The sequence below is a fragment of the Acomys minous genome (assembly GCF_964271855.1).
Source record: "Acomys minous genome assembly, chromosome: 14".
In the NCBI taxonomy this organism is placed as follows: Eukaryota; Metazoa; Chordata; class Mammalia; order Rodentia; family Muridae; genus Acomys; species Acomys minous.
In genome coordinates this window covers 93004394-93032281 of record NC_140496.1, presented here as the reverse complement: position 1 = coordinate 93032281, position 27888 = coordinate 93004394, and the positions used below count along the sequence as shown (strand labels likewise).

General features: G+C 43.6%; 1 protein-coding gene and 1 long non-coding RNA gene across 6 annotated transcripts in view; one reads left to right on the top strand and one right to left on the bottom strand.

The window, feature by feature from the left end:
- The window catches only part of LOC311583640, a 25410-nt gene extending 11192 nt beyond the window's left edge, over positions 1-14218 (top strand). Inside the window, exon 3 of the long non-coding RNA XR_014774621.1 lies at positions 14104-14218. This is a non-coding gene — a long non-coding RNA (uncharacterized lncRNA). The remainder of the gene's footprint in view (positions 1-14103) is intronic.
- Positions 12030-27888, bottom strand: part of LOC311583630 (alcohol dehydrogenase 6-like) — a 20315-nt gene continuing 4456 nt past the window's right edge. For all 5 annotated transcript variants that reach the window (XM_084757401.1, XM_084757402.1, XM_084757399.1 and 2 more), the window contains 8 exons: positions 23377-23478; positions 21556-21697; positions 20083-20170; positions 19762-19978; positions 18050-18310; positions 16351-16486; positions 13614-13752; positions 12030-12658 (listed from right to left, as the gene is read on the bottom strand). In XM_084757401.1, the coding sequence (XP_084613527.1) occupies positions 12634-12658; positions 13614-13752; positions 16351-16486; positions 18050-18310; positions 19762-19978; positions 20083-20170; positions 21556-21697; positions 23377-23478 (1110 nt within the window). In that variant the 3' untranslated portion in view covers positions 12030-12633. The remainder of the gene's footprint in view (positions 12659-13613; positions 13753-16350; positions 16487-18049; positions 18311-19761; positions 19979-20082; positions 20171-21555; positions 21698-23376; positions 23479-27888) is intronic.

The window sequence follows — 27888 nt, the reverse complement described above, 5'->3', positions numbered from 1 at the left end:
AGGGAAAGAGTGAGGGGCATTTGTCCCCCAAGGGACAAAGGACTGCCTCTGGATGGAAAGGAGACAGATGTGGCAACAGGAAAATGATGGTTTATAAAGGTACAAGGGGAAACCCCATGTTAAATGAGATGTTTACTTTTAATTGAGTATGTTAATTAGGTGAGCCAAAGGGAGCTTTTGATTGCTGGACTTGCATCCTTTGATAGCTGGATCTTGGTAGTCAGCCTCAGGAGGAGGAAGTGGCCAAATAAGGCACTAGATCTTGGTCACACTACATTTGCATCAGCATCTTTGATTTTAAAAAAAAATGTACAATTGTAGTTCTGGTTGTTCTGTAACTCATTATGCAGACCAGACTGTCTTTGCACTCACAGAGATCTGTCTGCCTTCCTTCTGAGCTGGGCGTCAAGGCATGCACAGCCACATCAGGTTTTAACAGCATCTTTGAAAGTAAGTGCAAACGGAAGTTCCCAGAGCAAAATTACAGACGTGTTGAAGGGTCTACAAATGTGAGGACCAGGATTTGATCCCTAAAACCCATGTTCTAGTTTCATGATGGGCACGTTGGCATTTGCTTGTGACCTCAGCACTGGAGAGCGAGAGGCAGGAGGCTCCCTCGAGCGCCTGCCCAGCTTGCCTTGTCTACTTGATGAGAGTAGGCCAATGGAGACCCTATTTCAAGCCTATAAGGTGAGCAATGTTATAGAAAATGATACTTGAGGTTGTCCTGTCCTCCAGCTGCACACACATGTGCACCTGCACCGCTTTCCCCACCAGGCAATACACACTCCACATGCATTAAAATAATGACATCAGTGTCCGTAGCAATTGGCATCTGGCTTGGAGTTGGCATAACAGCAGCCCAAGGACTCAGGGAAGAGCACAGGGACCCTGCATATCAGGCCTGGATGAGCTCAGATGGGGGACAGAGCCAAAGAGCAATTCTGCAAAGGGCTGAGGCCTTGGGAAAATAAAATCCTTTTCTGCTTCTAGGCACTGCAACACACGAGTTCTGTGGGGGTGCCAAGATTCTGTTATTAATTCTTTAAAAACAAACAGACGATAACATCTGTCGAGGGGATAAGAAAATGTGAAGAAATGGAAAACATTTTGAAGAGCCAAGAGGCAAGATCTTTAGAGCATTTTCCCATGGCTGTTGTTCAGTTCCTGGCCTGGGTTCTGAAGCCATGCACACATACCTGACTTGCCTGTACCTGTCTCAGGCACTCTCTGCAGCAATGTGCCTTGAGAAACTCAAGCTCAGAAGGGTCACTCCCTGGATCTACTGATCCTTAAAGATCATTTGCAGCTGACATTTGCTACTTTGGGGGCTCCTCTTTCTTCCACCCTCCTCCACCCCCTTTCTTCTTTGTTTTCAACCTCCAAACACTAGGCACGAGAGAAAAAAAGGATAGAGAAGAAAAGAAAGAGATCCTCTGTGGAGTTAGGTGCTGGGGAGGGGGTGATGTCATCATTAGGCTACTTCCTGCTAATTCGGGACGTTGAGCTCCCTGGGGACAGAGTTTGATCTCTGCCATCAAGATATCTATTTTTTTTCCTTCTTTGCACATAACTACTTAACAAATTGTGACCAACAACAACTAATATCCAATCAACAATGCACCCCGCCTCTAAAGGCACTAGCATTTATATACCCTCAGAAAATGTCAGAATTCCAAATGTCACACAAATCACAGAAACTATCTGCAGCTGGCAAAATCACGCCTCTGCTAGAGCATGAGGCAAATCATAGTCAGCTGCTGTGAAGCAGTGCCACATCCCCGCACCTGGATTAAAAAAAAATTTCTGTGTTTGTTTGTTTGTTTTGGTTTTTCAAGACAGGGCTTCTCTGTGTATCCTTGGCTTTCCTGGACTCACTGTTTGTTTGTTTGTTTGTTTTTTAATGAAACCCAAACTCCAGAATTCTCACTACATTTCCCCCTTTCTGTTTCAAGCCATTAATTCTCAAGTTCAGCTGTCACCCATCCCTTCCTGGCCTGGGAAATAATTCTATTTCGAGCAGCCCAATTATTTAGAATTTGTCTCACATAAGGTGAGTGCATTCCATATAAAATCATGCCCTCTCTAAGACCTAGATCTACCTTAGGGCTATCATTTCCGTAGGACACCATCCTATCTTATATGACCCTGTTCCACACCATTAGCAGGCATAAAGTGTACGACCACTGGGAAAGCTGCTGCTGATTTTGAAACCCCGGGATGCCCCTCCTCTAATTCTGGTGGTGTGGTTGGTTCAAGATCAACAGGTTTTTTTTTCTTTCCAAAATGGGCTGTTTCATTAGATTGTCTTCCTGCTTTTTCAGCTTTTCTTTGACCTGACTGCCCTGCAGTGCTGTTTCTTTCCCGGTTTACTCCCACTCTCTTGCTCAGTCACTGGGTCTGAGCCTTTTTGCTCCCCCTTTTCTGGTGCTCCTCATATCCCAAGTGATTCCACTTCCACCTACAATTTTTCCAGCTGCCTCACCAACTCTGCAACCCTCTCAGAAAAGGGAGAGTAGAGTGATCCCTTTTGTTTTCTCATTTTAGCCTTTTTTTTTTTGTTTCTCATGCTCTTCCATTTCCACCCACAGATTTTCTAACATCTTAGCCAGCCTCCCAACCTTTTTTTTTTTTTGAAACAGAATATAAGAAGAATAAAAAGAAAAAACAAAATTCCCCTCTGGGAACATAGCAGGGGATATTCCAGTGGTAGTAGCCACAATAAATTCTTTGATGACTTCTGGAAAAAAAAAATCTATTCATTCCCTGCCTTTTTCTCTCCAGCATTTGAAGTCAAATTTTCTATTGTGCCTAACCCCACATTGGGCACCGCTTGTAGCCTGTGAGTTTTTTTCCCTTTCCACCCTTCTCCATCCATTTTCTTCTTCCCTATCAACCCCCTAAGACTAGCTATGAGAGAGAGAGAGAGAGAGAGAGAGAGAGAGAGAGAGAGAGAGAGAGAGAGAGAGAAAGAATAGAGAAGAAAGGAAAGAGATCTTTGAATAAATTCAGGTCATAAAGAGGGGTGACATTATCATTAAACTACTTCCTGCTTATTAGGGGCATTGAGTTCCTTGTGGGCAAGTTTGATCTTTGCCATCAGGAGATCGAATTCTTTCTTTTTCTTATTTATTCTTTGCACACAACTACTTAACAAATCGAAATCAACAACCAACCAACAACCCACCCTGCCTCTCAGAAAAGTCCCCAGAATCCCAAGTGTGACATCATCACAGAAACTATCTCCAGCTGGAATAATCACGTCCCTGCTAGAGCATGAAGCACATCCTAGTCAGTGGCTGCAACGCAGTTTCATATCCCCACACCTCACATTAGCATGGACACGCAGCTCCATATCCCCACACCTCACATTAGCATGGACACATATTATAAGATTTCTGTGGTTTTTTTTAAAGAAACCAAAATTCCAGAATTCTCCCTATAATCCTAAGTCCATATCATCTGGTTTGTAGTTCTGGTGATTTCCCCAAAGCCCCATCCAAAATATCACTAAAATTTCAGGATAGGATTAAGAGTCTATTATGTCTATTATCAAATTCTGCCAATTTACCTATTATCTATGTATGTATGTATGTATGTATCTATCTATCTATCTATCTATCTATCATCTACCTATGTACGTATCTGTCTTCTGTCATCTACCTATTTAGTATCATAGTACAATTTGTGGAGTGGCGGCTTTATGGTCTCGGTTCAGGGATTCTAGGACTGTTTTCTATGTTGTTTTTTCTGGGTAATATTTCTCACAATTTGAAGACCAATTTTTTCCCCTCATAGACTGATTTTGTCATTTGTCACATACACATGATATGCGTGTACCTGTAATTCAAGGATAAGCATGAGTTCTTAGAGAACGTATGATATGAAACTACATGAGAGGCCTATGTACCTCATAAGTAGCATAAAGCCCCATGTGGCTCCCATACGTTTGTGAGTCATCCTATTTAGGCTGAGTGATTTTCTCCCTTGCACCATCCGGAACGTTGAAAATGGACCTGCCACTGATTCCCAGAAGACACACTTTGAAGTATCCAGTCAGGGGCTCAGCTGAGTTCCCAGCTGGGGACCCTTTGTTCTTGCAGTCTCGCACTCAAGGAAAAGAGAAGCCGTGCATCTCTCACGGGCTAGTTACATAACGGGATTGGTGCCCAGTGTAAGCCATTTAGATTCCTCACTGATGTGAGACTGTTGTCTTGTTTAGTGAGTCTTGCCTGTGCCTCCTGCCTGTGCAGCATTCCACATATAAAACTCACCTGTGGGCTGGAGAGATGGCTCAGTGCTTAAGAGCGCCGCCTGCTCTTCCAGAGGTCCTGAGTTCAATTTCCAGCAACCACACAGTGGCTCACAACCATCTATAATGTAATCTAATGCCCTTTTCTGCAGATAAAGCACTCATCTGCAATAAATAAAATAAATAAATCTTTAAAACTCAGCTGTGTGGGCAACATGCCTGTCCAGTGGAGCACGGCTAGATATGAAGTCTGTTTGATTACAAAGTTCATGTTTATTAGCAAGCTACTCTTTGGCAGTTTCAGATGTTTGATAAACTTTGGACTCTGTAATTTCCCTCTCTTTTATTACTGGTGAACAGAATTCTGAACACTGGAACATTGCTCAATTCACTTTTATTATTTAAGTTGATAATTGCCTGGTGCTGTTAGTGTACTGGTCCTGGTCGAAGCTCTGAATAAAAGATTACTTTTCTCTTGTTTAAATGAGTATATTTAGTCTCTTTAATATTAAAATATCAAGTAAATATAGTTTTTTCCTAATCATTCAGATTTCAGATTATACAGCACCTCGGTAGATTTGTCAGACTGGAACTGAGCTGTTTGTGCGGCAAGCCTCTCAGGCCTTTCTTTCATAGGTTTCCAACTTCCACTCTCAAATTCAACATGCTCCGTGACACCCCTATTTTATCCAGTGATTTTTTTTTTTTTGGCAGAATGTAGTATGCAGAATTTAAAAGGAACCACAAGGATTCTGTAACCCTGACCAATAACACAACCAATTTGCTTATTGCAGGCCAGAGTAAAGGAACATGGGCAGATGCCTCTGGGATGTCTGGAAGCGGGGTCAACATCATGGGTTGTGCCCCCAGGGAATAAAGGCCATACCCCAGAAGACCACAGAAGCAGATGCACAGTCCCTAAATATCACACACATCTTATTGAACACTAATGAAATATAAAATGAGCAGTTGTATCTCAGACACTTTTGCATCCTGCTAATGTTAGAAAACAAAGCACAGCTACTAGGACATAAAAGAACGGTGTAGGCAAAGCCTTATGTCCAAACCTCTTCCGTGCAAACAGCCTTTAACTGATACCTAGCATTTAGTACGTAAAATCTGTCTTTCAGTCCAAAGTAAATCCACTTTTAAACTCTGGTGTTTTCTAACATTTATTGCATTTTGTGAGTAACTGTCTGTGTATGCATGCAATTGTTATCTGTTATTCTTGTGAGACTGAGAGCTTTATAAAGGTAAGGACCACATCTACTTTGTTAAAATCATACACGCGATGCCTGCCTATCAACAGTGCCTGGCCTGTGGTCGGTATACAAGCTGTTTGCTGAATGTTGGATGAGTGGGGTTAGCAACATTTTCACAGGGATCCATCTTCAGTCAGAGGCCAGGTTTGGCCTCTGTGGCAAGAATGTGAACGTAGTTTCAAAAGTCTCTTCATTATTATTGCTGGGGACGATACACACATTGCTTGCAGAACTTAGAGAAATTGTGCTGGAGCTGGGCTCGAACTTTCCACCTTGCTGGCAGCTTCCCATGTTGGAAATGCTCTGCATGCGCCTGGGTGGGCAGGGGCCAGGGACAAAAGTCACCATCAGTCACACTCAGCTATAGACCCTGAGTGTGAAATACCAACTTTCTGTGCCCATGTATGCATTAGTAGCTGTTAAGAGCTAGCTTTCTTTCTTTCTTTCCTTCTTTCCTTCTTTCTTTCTTTCTTTCTTTCTTTCTTTCTGTTTTTCAAGACAATGTTTCTCTGTGTAGCCTTGGCTGTCCTGGACTCACTTTGTAGACCAGGCTGGCCTGGAACTCACAGAGATCTGTCTGCCTCTGCCTCCCCGACTGCTGCGATTACAGGCCTGCGCCACTGTGCCCAGCTTGCCAGCTGCTTTCTATTTGGATTTGAGGTCCACCCCAAAGGAGGGGTTTCATGTGTGGTAGGTAAAGTAAACCTTCCAGAAGTCAGTGGTGGTGGCAATTGTATCCCCCGCTGGTGAAGCTCCTGCTATTTTGTTAAGGGGACACGTTGTGCTTGTCAGATACCTGGGGTCCACGGGGCGCTGATCGATCGTCACCTTTTATTACTTGTGAAAGTCAGTTTTCTATTACTATAACAAATAGATAAGATAATAACTTTTTAGAAAGAGGAAAGGTTGGTGGGCATGGTAGCACACGTGAGTAATCCAAGTTCTCAGGAGGATGAGGAAGAGGGTTGAGAGTTTGAGGCTAGCCTGTGGTATATAGTAATAACCTAGGGGAGGGTTGAGAGAAAGGCTTATTTTGCTCATACTTTTGGAAATTGATTGGCCCATTCCTTTTGAGCCTATGATGGTTGTACATAGTAGAAGAAGCATTTCGTGGTAAAAATGTAAACAAAGAAAGATCCAGGCATTCTCCCATCAGTTCAAGACCATGATGCCCTTACTGACCTGAGATCCCTCACTGGGACTCAGCTCTTGAATGTTCCACTATCTGCCACAGTGTCATGGGCTGAGGATCGTGCTCTTTTGGGAGACCCTTTCCCAGAATGTCACGTTGTCCACTTAGATGACTAGACCCATCTTGCTTCTGATGGTGAGGTGTTGCTCCCTGGCCTCTGCCATAGACGACCATCATTCCTGGTCCAGAGCGTTTTTCTTCTTGTATCTGGCTTATTCCGGACAAAGATGAGCTTATCACCGAGGCCAGTGCCCTCATCCCTATCTTTAAAATATTTATTTATTTATTTATTTATTTATTTATTTATTTAACACCCCAATCATAGCCCCCTCCCTCCTCTCCTCCTGGTCCCACCCTTTTTCCCTCCTCCCCATGTCCTACCTCCTCTATCCCTCAGAAAAGGGAAGGCCCCCCCGCACAGCCCATCCTAGCCTGTCACGTCAGGACTGGGCACATCCTCTACCATGGCCTCACCTCTCCCTCTGAGGCCCCCTGTGCCATGACTTATTTCTTATTGCCTCTGCAATATGGATAATCTCACAGTCAAACTCTAGGCTTGATTTTTCAGTTCGGGTCTCTTCCTAATGATGGGACATAAAGGAAAAGTAAGCACTGCCATGGAGACTTTATGGCACTCAGAAACACATGCTCTCCAGTGACTGGCTGACTCAAGCTTACCAGTCTCCTACTGTTGGCTCATTGGTAAATGACACTTAGTTCTTTATAATCGTCATGTCTAACCTTCTAATGTTATATACTGTCCTACCTCCTAAGTGCTAGTGATACTTCACAAGGCAGCACTGGCCCTGTGATCAGATCTTACTGCTTGGCAGAAAATAAAAAACAAAAGTGTTCTCAAAGTTTCTGTTGGTCATGAGTCTGGGAGCATGCCAGCTGCACTCAGGGCATCCCAGTCACAGGTGCTGAGCAGAGCCGCAGTCATCTCAAGGCTTACTTCAGGGAGAATCTGCTTCCAAGTTACCTCTCAGGGCACTGGAGGGCCCCAGGAAGTCAGCTCTATCCTCGCTGGGTTTTCTCCTCAGGGCTGCTACCAAGTGTGTCACAAAACAGCGTCACCACATTACTACTCTATAGGCAAGCTGCTTTCCCTTCTTGGCAGAAGCCAGAGCTTTCTCTCATCTCATAGGCAGGAAGAAGTTTCTGGGTTTCTGGCTGCTTATCCCTCCAAAGCTCCAGTGCTTTTTATACTGAATTTTAAATTTTTTTTTTTGCCTATCGTTCCTTAGATCCCAGTCGCACAGTACACAGACTAATAAATTGATAGTGTTTGATTAGTTAACCAACTATCAGAGCTCACTAAAAAGACAAAGAGAAGCTGGCAGCCTGTTTTAGGATCGAGCGGTCATTCTGGTGTGGGTTATCTGGCTTTTGAATGAAGTTAGAAGCAGTTGGGAGCAGTGAACATGTTTTGAAGTAATAGTGTAGGTTAATGACAAATGCCACCACTAGGGGGAGCCTGGGATGATGAACGAACATATTAAACCTACACACACTTGGAGGAACCTCAACCTGTTGGAAAGTCAGAATTCCTATAAATCCATTAATAAAGCCCAATTCTTCAAGCTACTCTGAGTAGCTTTTTATGACTCCCCTCCCACTTTGATGCTTCTAGCGGAGAGACTTATAGTCAATTGAGTTGTTGGCCAAGGGTCTCCCCAGTTACCCCAAGCTGTATGCTAGGAGAAAATGTTGCTCTCTGTAAACTGACAGTGGAGTCCCATTGTCGAGGCCAATATCCATATAACTGACTGGAGAGGTCGAGCTACTGCCTGAATGGAGCCCTCATGTCTACTTTCCTTGGTGTGGGAAAGTACTTTGAAGGGCTGCTGAAAGAGAAACGTGGAAGCCATGCAGACATAAAACCTTTGAGCTATCGTTCAGATGAAAGGTGGGAGAGACTCAAAACACTGCATGATTCGGGCACAATGTATTTGGAAGATGGATAGCTGCTTCTAACATCTGTGTGGGATTAGGCAAGCCTTGGTAGAGGCCATAAACTGCCCCGTGCAATCACTATCCACGGAAACGCCATGCCCGGAAATGGCAAAGGTGGGCTTGGCTTGGTGGTCAGGACAGGATCGTTCAATGTGGCTGGAGTGGTGGGCCTTGGAGGCAGGCCACAGGCTTATACACCTTGGGAGTTAACGTGACCTTCAGCGAGCCACAGTGTGAACACCTGTGTACGGATGTAGCGAGCCATTGCTTGTGAAGTTTAACAGGAAGGAGACAGGGGTGCTGCTTCTGTGGCGAAAGTAGAAGTTTCCAGTGAGCTCCAGCACGAACAGGTGTGTGTAGAGGTAGAGTCAGTAGGGTAGCTCACTGTAACCTCAGTACACGCAAGGTTGTGGCAGGAGAATTGTAGGCTGGGGCTAGCCTGGGCTACATGGTGAAAATCAGCCTCCAAAAGGGGAAAGAGTTGTATGGGGATAAGGAAAGTAGCTTGAAGAATTAGACTTTATTAACAGCTGTCTGGGAGACCGACTTTCCAAGGCGATGAGGTTCAAGCTGTTCGGAAGGTTGATTTAGGGGAGACAGGAAGACAGACTGAAATGGAAGGCTGGGGCAGAGTTGGCATAGATTTTCAGCTCAGACTCGGGAAGATGGAGAATATGCTTCCTTATCCAGAGTGAGGAGGTTTGACAGTGCTTTCCTCTCTATGTGCAGGGAGCAGGCATCTCAAAGGAGAGGGCAGACGCACAGCTCGTGGCGCTTCTCAGGTCAGGAGTCCTTTCTGTGAGAACTCTGCTCCAGCCTGAGGTAAGCACGGTGGGCAGGCAGGATGCAGATGTTCTCATTTCCTGACCAGTCCCGAATGACAGAGCTACTTGGTTTAGGCACGAAATGACATTCCATTCTGGCCTCCCAGTGTCAACAGCATTGTCTGATCCATGTGGCAGAGAAAGAGTAATCCCGTGCTGCGGACCGGGGCCAAGGCTTGCTCAGAGGCTTTTGGTGGAGAATAGGGAATTCCCACGCTAAGACACCTGCCAACCTTAGTCACACTTCTAGGAGAATAAAGGGGCTTGTGCAGAGTCAAAGGGTCACGTATCACAAATCACTCCTCAGTGCTCGAGGCCTCTCTTAGCTGCTTCTCAGAGGAAAAACATCTATGGGACACATTAGGAAGAGACTGAACATTTATTGTCTGTTTCTGAGGGGCGTGAAATAGGAATCTTCTGTAACCATCTCTTCAGGATGTGAATCCCAACAAATGACAAGACTCTAGTCACTATCCCCTGTCCCTGCCTCCCTCCCTCCCTCCCTCCCTCCTTTCCTCCCTCCCTCTCTCTCCCCTCCCTCCATCCCTCCCTCTCTCTCCCCTGCCTGCCTCCCTCCCTCTTTTCCTTCCTTTCTTTCTTTCCTCTTCTGAATCCTGAGAAATTGGAGCTGCCAAAAGCTAGCCTTTCTGGGCAATTGAAGAAGGCTGGAGCTTCTTTATGAATATAGGAGAGAGGAGAGAGGAGAGGAGAGAGAGGAAGCAGTGAGCTAAGGCTGAGCGCAGCTGTTTCAGGTTAATTTGAGTCTTCAATAAATTTATTAGCAGAACATTTTATTTTTGAAAGGATTTATTTTATTTGTAGGGTGTGTGTGTGTGTGTGTGTGTGTGTGTGTGTGTGTGTGTGTGTGTTGTGAGTGTGAGTTCTGATGCCTGTGGAAGTTGTCAGGTCCCCAGAAGCTGGCGTTACAGGTGGTGGTGAGCCACCTGTTGTAGGTTCTGGGAACTGAATGCAGATCCTCTGCAAGTGCAGTATATGCTCTTAACTTCTGAGCCATCTCTCAAGCCCCAGAAGTTTTAGTTTAAATAATTATATTTCTTTAATCTGAAACTTTAAGTCCAGATAAAACACTTTCTTTTCTTGGTTGCCTTGGTCACGATTTCTTATCAAAGCAATAGAAGTAACTTAGGCAGGGAGCTTTATTTCATTTAAAACTGATGCATTTTATTTCTATTATATTAAAAATAGATTTATTTTTGTTTCACATATATGGATATTTTGCCTGCATTTATGTCTGTATACTGTGTAATGCAATGCCCACGGAGGCCAGAAGAGGGCGCTGGATCCCCAGAACTGGCGTTCCAGATGGTCTGAGCTGCCATGTAGGTGTTTGGAACTGAACCTGGATCATCAGAAAGAGCAGCAAGTGCTCCTACCACTGATCCATCTCTTGAGTGTTTTCAATTTTTAAAAAAATGATGTTAAAAGCATAAAGTTGTACATAATTACAAAGTGGCATGTGATGATACTTTGGGATGTTACATCACTCCTGAAAAATAATTTCTTTATGAGAACAACATTCAAAGTCCTTTCTTTTGGTGTTTGAAAAACGCAGTGTGCTATCTGCCCTACCTTACAGCTGTTGCCAGGACACCAGTGCTTCTTATTACTGTAGTCCCGGACTATGCTGCAAATGCATGCTGTCATCTCACTCGGGCAACAGCATCCTTGATGTTTGGTTGGCTGTAATCTCATTTGTCTAATCTTGCTTTTGTTTCTTGTGCTTATAGGGTGGTTGTCTAACAATTCCTTGTCCATTTTAAGGCCCAGAATGATTTCCCTATGTTTTCTTATACAGCTTAGCAGTTTCAGTCCTTACACGAAGCCTCTGATGTACCTAGAGCTCATTTTTGTAACTGGCACAAGCGAAGGCAGTCGAGCTTTATTTTTATCCATGAGGAAAAAGTCTCTCCCAGAGCCAATAATTAAAAATACTTTACTTTCTCTGATGCATCTTCTTGGCCCCTTCTTAATCTGTGCATTGTACATGCTTCAGGTTTTCAGCTCTCTGTTTGGTTCCATTGGTCTGTGATTCTGTTTTTCTGCCAAATTGCTTTGGTTGCTTTGGTCACGAGGACTCAGTAGTGTAGAGTATAAGGGCTCCCGTTTTTTATATTTTAAGGTTTGATATAGATTTTAAGGTTTATTTTTCAAGACAGGGTTTTTTGGTGTAATAGGCCGGGCTGTCCTGGACTTGCTATGCAGACTTGCCTGCCTTAGAGCACACAGAGATCTCCTTGCCTCTGCCTCCCGAGTACTGGAGTTAAAAGTGTACACCATCATGTCTGGCTTGAAGGCCATTTTTATCTATGAGTAATATTACTGGTATTTCATTAAAATTCCATTGTATCTCTTGACTTCTTTGGATATAATGGGCATTTTTAACAAATATATATTTGAGACATGATCTCATCATGGTCAAGTTATGTAGAATTTGCTATGTGACTAGTCTAGCCCCAAACTCACATAGATTGCCCTCCTTGGCCTCCAAGGAGCTTAGTTGTTAAAGAAGCACACCACTCTAATTTGCTGTGTTTCACACTGTTTATTATAGAGATCTTTCACCTTTGTTGTAATTTGTTTCTAGCCTATCAATTTATTTGTGAGATCAATTGTGAGACGGCTTCCTTGATTTACATATCAGATACCTTGCTGTTGCCGTACAACCACACTATTGAGTCTTGCTGTGTTGGTTTTGTGACCTAAACATTTGCTCAGTTGCTTATAAGTTCCAGTCATTTCTCTGGTGGGAGCCCTGGTTCTTGTGGACAATACTCAGAGTTTCATGTGTGGACCTATACAGTATGGGAGAGCCAGTCGGGGAGAAAGTGTAGGTCCATTGGTAGAGACAGCTGTGCCAGTGGGGTATCAGGTGCGCCTTCATCTGCAGAATCTGCTATTGCGTGACTCAAATCAACCCCAACATAGCTGGAAAAGGGAGGCTGGTTGTGCATGGCGCTGGGTCATGTGAGGATAATTTTGATGATGTGGTCAGCTGAGAAGCTTGATATAAGATTGTTGCTGAGTGAATCAGAGGCAAGAAAAGAGAACAGGGTTGTGCAGCTGAGTCTTGTAACTCACGATACATACAGAATACAAGTGAGCGATGAAATGGTGAACATCTTGTGATCATGGTAGCAGGACACAGCGGATACTACAGAAAGAAGAGAAAGAGAAAACACTGAGGAATTTCTGAAGCCATGTGTGCTTTAGACCTATGAGCTAGATTCTCTTCCTTTGATGGTGGGTCAAAAATGGGCAGATTAACAAGCTGGGAGAAAAGTGATCAAAGTAACGTGTGGTTCTTGGGATAACGAAGTAGGTATAAGGACGTTTACACTGAGAAGTGCCAATGTCATGTAGTTTCTACTAAGAGATTAAAGAGTTGACAGAATTAGGACTCCAGACAATCCTGACTCAGAAACAAAACACGCCTTTAATCCCAGCACTCCGGAGGCAGAGGCAGGTGGATCCCTGAGCGTTTGAGGCCAGCCTGGTCTACAGAGTGAGTCCAGGACAGCCAAGGCTAGGTAGAGAAGCCCTGTCTCAAAAACCAAACCAAAACAAAACTAAGAACCACAACAATAACAACAACAACAACAACAAAAACCCAAAAACACCAACCAGTGAAAATGACAATGGCCTCTTTCTAAAATGAGCTCAATTTTTTTGCTCCATGTTTTATCTTTTTCTTATGAGGGAGGGCAGGAGGGTCCACAGGAGCTGAGGTACGCACAAGGAAGTCAGAGGACAGCTGGCGGACTGTTCTCTCCTTTCATTTTCATGGGTTCTGGGGACTAAACCCCGGGTGTTCATCTTTGTGACAAGTGTTTTTTACCTCCAGTGCCATTTCTTCAGCTCTGTAAACTGTCTTCCTAAACTTGGACCACAACTTTATGGGCAACATCTTTAGTTCCATGTTGTATTAAAAAAAAATAATGCTAGAGACATCTACGACCTCAATACTTCTAGGCTTGTCTATACGTCAGCAATAAAGCAAAATTCAGAGGGCCGTGCAGCGACTATAGCAGTGACAACCCTTCTGTCTCCACGTCCACACACACACACACACACACACACACACAAAATGACATGAGTGAGTGATTTACCACTGCCCGCTTTTCATCAGCTGCATTGCTTCATCGACCTTATGGAGAGGCAGGGTGTGGGTGATCAGTGGGTCTAGGTCAAACTTCTTTGCCATATAGTCAGAAACCAGCTTAGGCATTTCCTCTTTGGTTTTCCAGCCTGGAGATACAAAAAGTAAACAAATAAATAAATAAATAAATAAAATAAAATAAAAAAATTAAAAAAAATAAAAAATTAGAGATTTATGAAGGAGTCCACCCAAGAGGTCTCAATGTAAAAGAAAGGGTAACGGTGTGAGTGGGGTGTCGGTTGGGCAATTCCGTATATGCACGCATGGAATTCTCAAATGATAGAAAGGAGATTAAAATAAGGGGGGAAAAATGAAGGAAGATAGGAGGGAAGACAGGCCGTGCTAACTGCTGGAGATGGTTTCTTTCTCATCCCCTCGCCCTAGCCAGGACCAGTGCTAGTCCAGCCACACAGCCAACACACAGGGTTGTGCTTCCCCAGGGGATCTCTGATGCTTCTGCCACGGAGGAGGTGATTCTAAACAATAGAAGACAAGTCTCGTCTTGTGATGTTCCTGTGTTAGGCTGTAATCTCTGGAGATCAGCAGATTCACATGGTGTGTATAATGAAGGCCACAGCCTTGGGATGCATGCCCTGAATGAATGGAAAGGTTAGAAATCAGGGCTGGAGGAGCGAGCCCGTGGGGAGAGCATGTGGCTGTGTGCGTGAACTCTAAGCTTGCTCTTCAGCACTGCACACTCTAGAAGCATAGAAATGGCTTGCGCTCTCCCTGAATGTGCACATGTGTGTTTGTGCGTGCGCACATTTGTGTGTACACATACATCTGTGCTTTTGTGTTTTGACATGCAGCTTCCTGAACAAATGAAATAATCCACGGAAAGCGAAGACCATCACGGCAGCCGTCTTACAGAAGCAAAAGTCCATGTGTATTAATTACTAAAATGTGTCCCCTGAGAATAAAGGTGATGAGCGATGAGGCCAGCGAAAGCAGCGCAAGCCTGGCGATGAATTTTCTTGAGTCTAGTGAGTTTCAAATAGTGTACATTCTGCATTGCGCTAAGAACCTTAGTCACTGAGTTACTACCCAGAATCCTTCAGCTTCTTCCATAGAATAGGAGAGCACGGCACAGCTGCAGGTGTCATCTTCTCTACCTTGCTTACTTCCCTCTGTTTACAACTTTGTGTGATAGGATTTTGGCAGATGCTTGATTTTCTTTGAAGGAAAAAAAAAAGCAGATAAATCTTGAGAGGTTGCTCAGTAGTTAGAGCACTGGGTGCTCTTCCAGAGAACCTGGGTACTGTTTCTTACACTCACACGACAGTTCAACTGTCTGTAACTCTGATTCTAGGGGATTTGATGCCCTCTTCCATCCTCCATGGACATAAGAATGTTCAGGGTACACATATACAGACCAGCAAAACACACACACACAAAACCCTAAATGAATAATTAAAAAATCAAGTATGTGCTCAAGAGCACAGCCTATCCTATAAAAGAGAAAAGATTCATTTTTATTAATATTTTAAATTATGTGTATATGTGTATATGCCTGTTTGTATGTATATGTGTGTCCCAATGGACACTTATACAACTTAATTGAGGTGCAGCTATTGATTTTGATACTGTTGGTGCTTGAGTAGTTTTGAATCTAGGGCTTTAGCAGTTGATGTGCACATCTTGTCACTGAGCACCTACCCAGCACCTTCCAGTGGGTCTCAACCTGTGGATGATGATGCCCTTGGCAAGCCTCTACCTACCTCCACAAATATTTACATTATGATTCATAACAGTAGCAAAATTACAGTTTTGAGGTAGCAACAAAAATAATTTTATGGTTGAGGTCACCATAATATGAGTACCAGTTTTAGGGTCACAGCATTGAGAAGGTTGAGAAACTGTGACATAAACACTGTTTTATTGTTTGTTTGTTGTATAAGCAAATTACAATTTTTATCTCTCCTTGCAGATAAAAGATAAAGCTTATGGAGAGATAGAGAACATAGCTAATATCCACTCTCCTAATGTAGATCTTAAAAAGAAGCTGCTCACCTGCACTTCCGGCTTACTCAGGTAAATTAATTTTATTCCTCCTCAAGTCTCTGATGGGATTGAAGACCAGATAGTTTAGTTTTATAATTAAGTTTACTTGTTTAGGGGTTAAGATGTTTTTAGGTCTAGATAGATGTTTTTAGGTTGATAGAGATGAGATATGATAGATATTTATTTGCATTCAGAATTTTAGACACAGCAAGATAGGAAAGATGTTTTCTTTAAGGTTGCCAAATATATTGGGCTGGAGAGATGGCTCACAGGATAAGAGCACTGGCTGTTCTTCCAAAGGTACTGAGTTCAATTCCCAGAAACCACATGGTGGCTTACAACCATCTATAATGAGATCTGGTGTGCAGGTGTGTAGACAGAACACTATACATAATAAATAAATCTTAAAAAATTGTTTAAAAAATAAGGTTGACAAATACTAATAGCCAAAACACTATGAATATAACATTTATATAATTCCTGATTGTTTCATGGTTCTTCTTGCTGTATGTAGCTTATTGAATATATGTGTAATAATATAAATTTATATGTAAAAAAGAAAAATTTTAAAAAGCTGAAACAAAGATTGCAATTTAGAATTGATTGATGTCTTTTCCACCCACTTAAATTTTTTTTCCTCATTCTATCGCCTCATTTCCACTACTTGCTGTTTCTTCCATACCTACCTCCCAAAACAGAGCCTTTCAGAGCACGTCCTGAGAAGAACAGCTGGCTGCTGAGGCTGAGTGGAATCCAAGATCCTAGTGATCCAACAGTCACGCAGAGTCCATGGTCATTGTGACAGGAGGCCAAGGCAGTTGCCTGTTGTAAAGCAATGCAAGACAGAAAAGGGATAAAGCCACTTACATCAGAGTTGGACCCATGTCTTACTCAATTGGACTGCTTAACGGCACACGAGTTACTTTCTGAGTTTCCCTTTCGGTTTTGCAATAGTACCGGCATTACGAAGATGTTCTATAACATAGGTAAGACATTGTTTCTGCCTGAGAACAGCACTTGGGGTTTCATTTAGGATACAGCAAATGGAATAAGGATGAAAACCAGCACAGCTGTGGTAATAAAAGGAACGACAGTTTTTTATAAGGACTGCTAGTGATGTGGCAGTTGGTTTGAGTTGATGTTTTTCTTCTAGATATCCAAGGGGACATCAGACATTTGTATAATATGACATGCTAACAAAACAAGCCCCCACCATCTTTCCATCAGTCGTTTTCAGAGGCTGCTTCTCAGGACAAGACTGGGATAAAGGCTTTGCTGTGTTTCCTCATGTAAGAGGATTATCTATGGTGAACCTTAATAGATTTTGAATGCTGGGAAAAAGACCCAGGTTGGAAGGGATTCCTCTTTGTTTTCTATGTAACTTTCTGGAAGATGGATCCGTGCAACAAAAAAAGCATCATTCTTTCAGGACCAATGGAAAGCTCTCCTCAGAGTCTTGTGTGACTTGTTTTTGTTTTTATCTCCATATGTGAACCATGTTCAGGCAGAAGACCACTGCTCTTTTTCTTTATTTTTGGAAATGACTCATTAAATCAAGATGAAGAAATGCTTTTCTTGGCTCAGAAGCTCACATATAATATGAAAGTAAAAAGCTCACTGTTTTATAGGACAATTTAGTGGAGCCTTATCTCACTTAATTATCTGTCTTGAAAACCATAGTCATCCCAGGCTGCCTGTTCTGTGATTAATGAGTGGGAGTTCTTTATGCTTATTTGAAGGAAAAGTAGGCTGGAACAGTGAGGGGAAAACAGACTCAACAGCAGAGTTGTAGATTGAGTTAACTGGTGGATGAACAGAATGTCCTAACAGTGTGACACGGACTGTTGCAGTGCACTATGTGAAGGTGTGTCTCTGTATATTCAGTTGTTAGTTCTGTACAGGCAGAAAGCTATGGCCTAGCGCCAGCCTCATATTTTGCCTAAGGCAATGCAGGGTTTTATCTGAGTGGCTTTAGTAAAGATCTGATGGACATGCTGGACAGAAGGGAAAGGTGGGCCTTCTGTGATCGGGTCTCTATGAGAAAGAGTTCCAACTTGGGGAGGGGGTGCGTCAGTGTGACACTGGGAGAAACAGACAAACAGGGCTGAGAGGAAGGTAAAGAAGTAACTGCTTAGTAGGTCATGGGATAGAATAGTCTAGGCTGAAGTTAGATGCTAGCAGGGTCTGCCTAGCTAAACACCTAAGCTTTTAAATACTAATAAGTCTCTGTGTCTTTATTTAACCACTGGGAGGTCAAAGATTAAATAATGGACCACAAGGAAATTAGGGGAATGTGGATTGGATTGTAGGATGTTCATTCAATTAAAATATTAAATGACAACTGGTGTAAGACACTGGCAATTTTCACTTCCAAAGATCACATACCACCGTTTCTGCGTTTCCAGTGACCTCAAAGCAGAAGTCCGCGCCACCATTCGTCATGTCAAATAAGACTTTTTGAATGGGTTTCTCGAAGTCCTGTGGGTCAATGCACTCAGTGGCACCCAACTCTTTGGCCTTCGCAAACTTGTTTTTGTTGATGTCGACCGCGATGATCCTGGATGCACCTGCCACTTTACAGCCAATGATGACAGACAGACCAACACCTCCGAGGCCAAACACGGCACAGGTGGAGCCTGGGGTCACCTGGGCACCAAGACAAACAGTCGAAAGTAAAGGGAACATGATCTTCGCCCTCTATGGTAGAGAGTGAAGCCAAACCTCTCGTTGCCTAAGGGAGCATGTGCAGGGAGCTGTGCCCTGGTCCTCTGCGTCCTCACTGACTCAGGGAGGCCAAGGCAGTTTCCTTTCTTGAGACAGAAGGAAAGGACATTTTCAGGTGGCAATAATGCAATAAAATTTCACTGAATCTTTTCATCAGGGCTGACTATTTCTTTAGTAGATAGTTTTGAGTTCTTTCAATAACCTCCATCTTCTTGCAAGTTCCCTTTCTCTGGGAACTCCAAATCACTTCAGACATAATGCTCATGGTGCCAGTTAAGCCTGCCTGCCTCCCTCCCTCCCTCTTTCCCTCCCTTCTGTCCTCCTTTCTCTTTGTTGAGCAGTGTGTAGTGGTGTACCAATTTAAGTTGAACCCCTTCCAACCCGCTACAGCTTGCATCTTGAACATGTTCTAAAGACATGTGTGATGTCATAAGTAGGTAGCAGATGCGTCTGAAGGAGCCCAGTGGAAAGGAAGCACCCTGGATGCATGCCTTGCATCCAGGGGTTCTAGGACACCGGCTCTCCTTTCTTTCTGTACCCTAGCCACACTCTTTCCGTTCCTGGGTACATGAGATATTCAGCCTTGTCTCACCGTATGTCCCCTGCCATGGCACACTGCCCCCATGACACCCCCAAGACCACAGAGCAAAGCAAGCACAGACTCCAACTCTGAAGTAATGAGCCAAAACCACACTTCCTTCCTCGCAAGGTGACTGTGGTAGATATTCTGTCGCGGTGCCACAAAGCTGACTAAGACACATCCCATCTCTTTGTGTAGCATTGACACTAAAGGGCAGTGGATGAAGCAAAGCCTTAAATATCAATGGCCAATTAAAGAAGTGAGCTGGGGAGGGGTTTGACTGTAGCCTAGTCAATCAGAGTGACAGTCCCTGGACAGTGCAATCCCCTCTCTGCTTGTTCCCTTATGTATTTGTTACACTTGGGTTGAATCCAGGACCTTGCGCACACTAGGCATAAGTTCTATCCTTGAAGCAATCTTCAGCCCATCCCTTTTTCTTTACCATTTGCTACTAATTGATACGCTATTCAATTAAAATGTAAGCTGCATGACCTTCCCCCCACAGCGGAACAGTGAAAAACGTCATCATTGCTTGCTGAATGAAATGAACCAGAATACGGAAAGATACTGTCCTGGTGTAATTGTGTTGTATTTAAAGTCTGCCTACCTGTACTCCTGAATGGCATGGAGTGCATGGGCAGGCAGGCAGATAATTCGATATACTTCACAGTGCTGAGGGGTAGTTTGTGTATGTTTCTTCAGGTAGTGTGACCAGGCACTACCCTGACATTAAGAAGTGTTTCACTTCCTCATCCCACTAATTGTATTTTCAAGTGATATAAATGCCCCTCACCTTGGCAGAGTTGATTGCAGCGCCATAGCCAGTGGCAAACCCGCAGCCAATTATGCACACCTTCTCCAGAGGAGCGCTTTCATCGATCTTGGCAACTGACATTTCCTTTATGACTGTGTATTCAGAGAAGGCACCTATAGAAATAAACTGATGCACAAACCTCCCCTTGCAGGTAATTCTGCTGTTGCCTTCAGATGCCAGATTTGCCCCTGACAGTCTTTCATAGATGAAAGGAAACAAATTTTATTTTTTATTAAAAAGCGTAAATCTCTTCAAATGAAACTGAATTAGACTTTCAAAAAGACAGTTATAAAGACTCACCTAATTTCAGCACAAATATTGCTCTTTGAATTGAGACACGTGTTACACTTTCCGCATTGTGGGATGCATAAGATGATAACTTTATCACCTAAAGAAGCAAAATAATTTATTGGGATGAAAGTTTTTGGAGTAATCTGGTTTCCTAGGATGCCAGTAGCAAGGCGCCAAGAAGAGTTGATCATGAAGAATTATTTCCACACTTAATTGTTCCTGGTGAGAAACATATTTCCAGGGTCCCCATCTGGCCCGAAGCTGGGGCCAAAGCTTTAGGAGCTGGTGCCAGCCTGCCCACCGTGGAAAGAGCTTTTGGAGCACTATGGCAAACAGTTTAGTTGTGTGCCTTCAACTACGTCACATGTTTTCTACACTAACTTCGCTGTGGGACTAGAGTTACGGCAGTGTAAGGCCCAGGATCGGAGCACGCGTGCCCACAAGCCGCGCTCTTGTTGTACTTGAGCTCTCTTTGTGGAGAGCAAATGTGTGCCTATGTTTTCCATGCTCTTTGTATTTCTATGTCCGAATCTAGAGGAAGAGACCAGTGTTTGGGATGAGCTTATTGACTGCTTCGCTGTCTGTTTCTGCCAAGCAGAGCAACCCATTCTAGATTTTAATGCAAAAGCTTTCTTGGGTTTGAACATAAATCCTGAAGTAACTCCAGAAGCTGGAAAGGCAGAGAGAAACCATTGACAGAGAAAGCCGTAGGGCAAAGATGCTGTGAAGGAGGAATGGAAAGAAAAGGGGAGGGGCCTAAACCGGAAGGGGACAGGATAATACAGAAGGAGAAAGGGTGAGCAAGGATAAATAACACTAAAAATGTTGGAAAAAGCCATAATGAAACATTATTTTATAAGCTCACTGAACAACAAACATATAATAAATATGTGTATACACATACATATCTATATACATACAATATATACATATATCTACATCCACTATACATATCTATTCACACAAATACATATTTACACGTTTATACGTATATACATATCTACACACACCCACACACCACACACATACACATCTGGCTTAAATTGAGTTGCTACACATAAGGTGACAGCACTCCCTATAGGAACCATGCGCTCTGAACGCCCAATGCAAGGGAAGGGACACCTCTGTTCAAGTTGTCGGTCGAGGAGATCAAAGAGACCCAACCAAACAATGTAGGCAACTGCCCTCACGTTATTTAAATGATAGTTTGGTGGTACATTTAGGTTTGCCTATTTCTTGTAATTTTCCTCCTCATGTGTGCCTGTCTTAAGTCTAGATTTGGTGCGTTCTACTTCAAAATATAAATGTGAATAATAAGCTTCATCACAACTGTGGTGCAGTTTAGAAACAGGTATAACTCCTCACAGAAGTGAGCAGGGTTTGCCCTTTCGTTTTGTTTGCTTCCTTATGGCACATTTAAGGGATGGCCCTAAATTGGGTTCCAAGCCTCGCTGTTTCTTGAGCACGGACACTGCTTCTTACCTGTTTTCACTGTGCTTACTGCTTCTCCCACACTCTCGACCACTCCGGTTCCTTCATGGCCCATAATGGCGGGGCAAAACTGAGAAAACTCTTTTGTGTTCATCTTTTGTATATCAGTACCACAGATTCCTGCGGCCACCACCTGTGTGGAAAGCACAGAGGGTCCAGGTTTGTCTGTTGGGAAGGTGCGTCACCCCTGCTGCTCTCTGAAGGTTCCCAGTGCAGCCACTTCTATTCAGCCTTCCTCATTGGCATCTGCCAATAACTGTTGTGGAAAGGAACACGGTGTTCTTCCTAGACAAGCTTCCCAGATAAAATGATGATTTACAGGTCACTAGGGAGGGCGGGATGGAGCGAGAACGGAAGCAGGGAACAAGCTGTGCATTAGTGCCTTTTCTACTGCTGTGGAAAAATACCACGGCCCCAAACAACTCACAAAGGATGAGTTTATATTGGGTTTATGGTTCCAGAGGGGGCGTGGCAGCAGACAGCCAGAGCACGGAATGAAGAGGATACATCTTCAGCCAGAAAATGATTCCGAGCGCACACCAGACGTAAGGTGAGGCGACGAACTATCCAAGCCTGTCTCCAGCGTCTTCCTCTGGCAAGGCTGCATCTGTTAACAGCCTTCACAAACAGTACTATGAAGTGAGAACCAAGTATTCAAACACTTGAACCTACTGGGGAGGATTCCAATTCAAATCACCCCAGGGTGATACCAAAGATCTGACTCGGCCCGTCCTGTAGCTTGAGGGTGGCAGTGTGGAAAGAGACGACTAATGATAGAATTAAAAGGTTGAGACATAAGACAGAAAAGAGTGGGACTGGAGAGACAGCTCAGAGGTTAAGAACACTGTGTATTCTTCCAAAGGTCCTGAGTTCAATTCCCAGCAACCACATGGTGGCTCACAACCATCTACAATGAGATCTGGTGCCCTCTTCTGGCGGGCAGACACACATGCGAGCAGAATATGTATAAATAATAAATAAATAAATATTTTTAAAAAGACAGAAAAGAGTAATATTCCCTATTCTAGCTAAAGTTTTAGTTTATTTTGCAGAGACACTTAAAGTTGTGCTAACAGTCCCACTTCATTGTAAATCACAACTGTGTTGTGCTTGTGACCCGAGTGCACGAACCACATTTAAACCTCATGGCTCTAGAAGTGCACTCAGCATCTGGCTTGTGTTCTTTATTGTGATCTCATTCAGTGGCCCTGGCTGGCTTTGTCCTCTTCTCTGTCACCATCATCTGCATAACAACGGCCACCGGCACCGGCACCAGCACCGGCACCGGCACCTCCGATCAGCGTCTCCACTGCTTGCCCATCACCTGCCCTGCTCCGTGTTTTGGTTCAAATGCACAGGTGAGAGAGTCAGACTGTAGCTTGTCAGACAGGGGCTGGGTGTCTTTGAGTCTAAAGCTAGCTGCGTGAGTTGTGGCCTTGTTGCCCCAACACTAATGAAAACAATCTAATGATCTGGAGCCATAAGTCAGATGAAGTGCATTGGGATACGTGCCAGACCCAGCCAATCTACTGCAGAGCCTCTGAGATGAGGCGCCATCGATCTATTCCAAGCTCCCCAGTCATTCCAAGCATGTACCTAAGCTTAAAAAAAAAAAACAACAAAAAACAAAAAAACCCATCCAGTCAATCAGTTCTTATTCTACTGAGCAGTGTGAAGATGTACTAATCCTCCCTAACCTCTTCTAGACGGAAGCGTATGTAGTTTTCCTTTTGAGGAGGAAGTTGTAGGAAGGATGTGTCATTTGGCGTGAACAGCTTTGGTTTTGATGTGCACACGTGGATTTTGTTTCACCTTTATTCGGACTTCCTTCGCCTTTGGTGGGGCCACTTCTATCTCCTCCATGTGAAGTGGGGCTCCAGGCTCCCAGAGCACAGCAGCCCTGCATCTGATCACCTGGGCATAGAAGATGAAGAGAGAAAGCGAGACTTAACGAGTTTTGGAAGACTTCTCCATTACTCATTACTAGAAAGCACTTTATTTGTCTCTACTCAGAAAGGGGGGGGGGGGGAAAGAATTGAAGAAGTCTAAATATATTTTGAAGGTCGTTGCTCTTACCCCAATATAATTTTTTCTTATGCGTTCAGTTTCTATATTAAAACTGTTCTAACAAGTATCATCTGTGTTTAGGAAAGCACTCATCTCAAGGGATGGGTAACTATCTCTCCTCTCTCTCTTCTGAATCAGAGCCTTGCTATGTGGCTCAGGCTGCCCTTTAACTTGTGGTTCTGCTGCCTGCACCGCCCTGGGCTGCCATATGGGCACATGCCACCATTCCTGCCTGGATGCCGTGCATTCGCTATTATTATGAATGAGATTGGCCACTAGTTACTTCAGGGCTGTGTTGATCCTACAGTGTGGGGCTATTTGTGACCCAAGGTGTAAGGGATCTTGGAGTGGAACAGTGAGTTACAGTGAGTACAGGGGGTTGTTGTTGGTGGCGGTCAGATGGCGGTGATCTGGTAGCAGGGCTCTGATGGCCGTGACCATGAAATGCTAATCATTGGAGATTGTGTAGAGATAACTCGTGGCGAGGTAGATCTTGGGGGTTCTTACGTCAGCCATTGTCGTAGATTGTTTATTGGGCATGCAACTGCTTATTTGGTGTGATGTTTAGACTATTTAAAACTTAAACTCTGTTTATTTCCTTTTAGCTAAAAACAAAACAAAACAAAACATTTTATTGTACCCTGGTTCTAAATGTTTCTTATTTCAGAGTTATATAAAGGCTCATTCAAATTAACAAGATAAATGCTGTTCCTCCTGTCGTCAGCTAACCTAGATTCAACTACAGGCTTCCTGGCTAATGGGTTTGACACAGTTTTTTGTAACGTTCTCCTGTATTAACATTCATTTGTTTACAATGTTAAAATTGCCTTAACCATGTTTAGCTTAAAATTCTAAATGTGATGTTATTGACCATACAAAACTGTTCTGCTTCTTTTGGACTGTACTTGTGTATTTAACATTTCAACTTAACAGAGATAAAACCTAAAGTCTTAGTCTTTAAGTATTAAGATAAACTAGAATCAAAATGTGTCTATTTAAATATTCTTAACCTAAACAAAACTGTGGTCTCTGCCATCTTAATTAAAAAGCTAAGGGTGTGTCCTGAGTCCTCATATAGAAACTGGTAAAATTAGCTGGGCGTGGTGGCACACGCCTTTAATGCCAGCACTCGGGAGGCAGAGGCAGGCGGATCCCTGTGAGTTCGAGGCCAGCCTGGTCTACAAAGCGAGTCCAAGACAGCCAAGGCTACACAAAGAGACCCTGTCTTGAAAAACAAAACAAAACAAAACAAAACAAAACAAAAAAGAAAGCCCCCTCCCAGCGGGGCCCAGTTGAGCCAGCTCTGACAGGGACCTGTTTTAGATGCAGCCAAAAGGAGACACTGGTCTCACAGCTGCTGCAACCAGAATGGGACACTGGTCCCACGGCCTGGCCTGTTGGCACATTTGGCTTATAGATGTCGGTGCTCACATGCAGGCTTGTCCTCTGTACCTAGTTACTGGAGGTTCAACCAGCACAAGAGCTTTAGACGTTTCCAGCCTTCAAGCTCCTTGACCTGGTGGAGTACACAGATGGCTCTTAGATTCAGCAGCCTCTCCAAATCCAGGGTAATGCTATAGGTGTGTTTGAAACTCATACTCGGGCTATGTAGTCACACGGCCAGCTTCTATCACGGGAGACTTCAGGAATCTTCCCAGCTCTATTCATACGCAGGAGGCCAAACTTTAACTGTCAGGTGTAGATACGGTCTACCTTGTTACCATTCTTTTAGCTAAAGGACAGTGACTACTTACAGCAATTTCACCTATGTCTTAAAGCTTCCAAGAAAGTTTTTAAGTTGGTAAATACAAGTTATAAAGGTAAACATGTCTAAAAGGATGCTTTGTTTCTTCCGGTTGCTATGCTGTTGTATTAACTGTTCAGAGTGTTGACATTCATCAATGGAGCTCTAGTTTATTAATCTAACTATAGAAAACATTCCACGATACGATCCCATCATAGTTCGAAGCTCAAGATTTAAAATTTCCTTTTGTTTGTCTTTTTCTTAAAGTGTCTCTCATTGTGCTTAAATTATCCAGTGTTCTAAACAGAGGGAAGAAGCCCAGCTTTCATGATGTGGACTGATGCTAAAGTGAACTTTTGCCTTCTGCTCTATAGGAGATTGCTATCCTCCCTGTGTTGCTGTTCCACAGAGGTCAGAAAGGCTTCTGCCTCCCCTATGCCCACCTCAGAGTGTTTGTGCTTTTAACACAAAGTTCTTTTCCCAAGCCTCTACTATGCTGTATATCACTGCAATTTCCTACAATGTGTACATGTCTAACAATGTGTATTTCACTGCAGATTCCAAACAGTAATGATGCTAATGTGTCTAAAATTTTATCTCTCTTTATGAACTTTAAAGGGTTCTTTAAGTCCATCTCTCAGGTCAAATGGAATCCAGATAAGCACTGTCAGTCCAAAGCCTAAGTTTCTCACCTATCGCCTGTCTCTAAGGGTGGGGTTCCTTCCTCTTTTCCCTGGTTTTGGTACTCCCATCACATAACTACCTGATTGCCACCTTTCTACACCCAACACTAGCTAAATTCCCCCTTCCTAGTCACATAAAGGCTTCCCTTTGTCCAAGAGACTGCCAGCACCTCTCTAGTTCACTGGGAGAAGAGGTACCCAACCTCTTTGCTGACCTACGATTAGGTTCGTTCCCATTGGGTGAACTTTCAGAAGTAGCTTCCTTTCTGTACCTGTCCTAGCTGTCCGTAGCTGCTGTCCATATCCCAGTGCCCTGAGTAGCTATGGCTCCCGGCCAGCACAATCCACTGTCGAGCTGTGCTCTTGGTCGTTGGTTAGTCCAGATGAGCTACTAACTGGTCTGCACCCACTTTTCCTGGGTCATTATCCATTTTGGGGGATGCCCTAATGGGTTACTGACCTCACCTCACCATGGAAAACATCCAGAAGCCCGTTCCTTCTAACACGCCTTTGGTATACCTTCTGAGAATTTCAAATCCCTATGCCCACATTGAGGGTTTCTAAGCTTACACGCCTCTGTAAACAAACTTAGACACATCCTAACTATTTTAATTATTGTCAACAATTGGGGTAAAATGGAAGGAAGTTCCCATATCCAGACCTTTTTATTTGCTCTCTCAAAATTCTCACGAATTGTTAGCATTGTCACAAGCCTTTTCTCTTTGCTCTCCCAAGAGTTTCAAATGTACACCTAAAGGGAATTTTCTCACTAACCTACTAACTTTGTCTTCTGCCCACATATATGTTCCAGCATCCTGCTAGACTTCCTACATCTGAGACATCGTCAAAGCAGCTACCCACAAGTGCTCCAGGCCAACCTCAGAAATCGTGCCAGCTGGACCTGCATTGTTCCTCCTAGCTGGACCTGCATTGCCCTCCTCAGCTGCAGATGTTGTCAGACCCTGGACAGCAAATGCAACAATCTGTTTTTCTGAACCTGGCCAACATTTCAGCCTTTTAAACCTAACCTTATTGCTGCCCTATTGTCAGCAGGACGTAGTTAAGACATTACTTCGCCCCTCATCCATTTGCAAGAGGCTGAAATGGTGTGCTCCAGGCCTGGGGGCAAACAGCTCCAGATTCCTCCAGCATTCCTCAGACCCTATCTGCTTCAGGACATGGCTGACATAGTCTTTCATCTACCTTGAACTTTCAGGGCGGAACTTTTCCTTCCCCTTTACTATATAATCTGGACATTTTGTTGCTATTGCTTTTTTTCCCTCTCTCTTTTCCCTATACGTGGAAGCCAAGAGCTGCTTCCAATGAAGCTACATTTATATACTTTACTTAACTTATATGAAACAATCCAATGTTCCTCATTTTTTAATTATAGGAAAAGGTAGGAATGTTAGCATTCTGTTTCAGTCCACCTACCTATGATATCGTTGATTACCTGCCATGGGGGTGTGACCCTGCCCAGGGCCGTATAAAAGGACAGACCCTCCATGTGGTCTCTCTCTCTCTCTCTCTCTCTCTCTCTCTCTCTCCTCTTCTTCTCTACCTCTCTCTCCTCTACTTCCTCACTGCCTCTCTCTTTGTCTCTCTCTCGGGTACCACCCTTCCCCTTTTCCTTTACCCCCATGCTCATTTAATAAACTCCTATACAATATATTATCTGGCATCTGGTACCTTATTATTACCTTATTATACCTTACTACCTTATATCTAATTAATAATCATAACACACGTACTGCAAAGTCCACATGTTAATTTGCAGACAGGCCATTCTTTCTCTCATCTGTACTCCAGAGAATGCAGTACACAATCTAC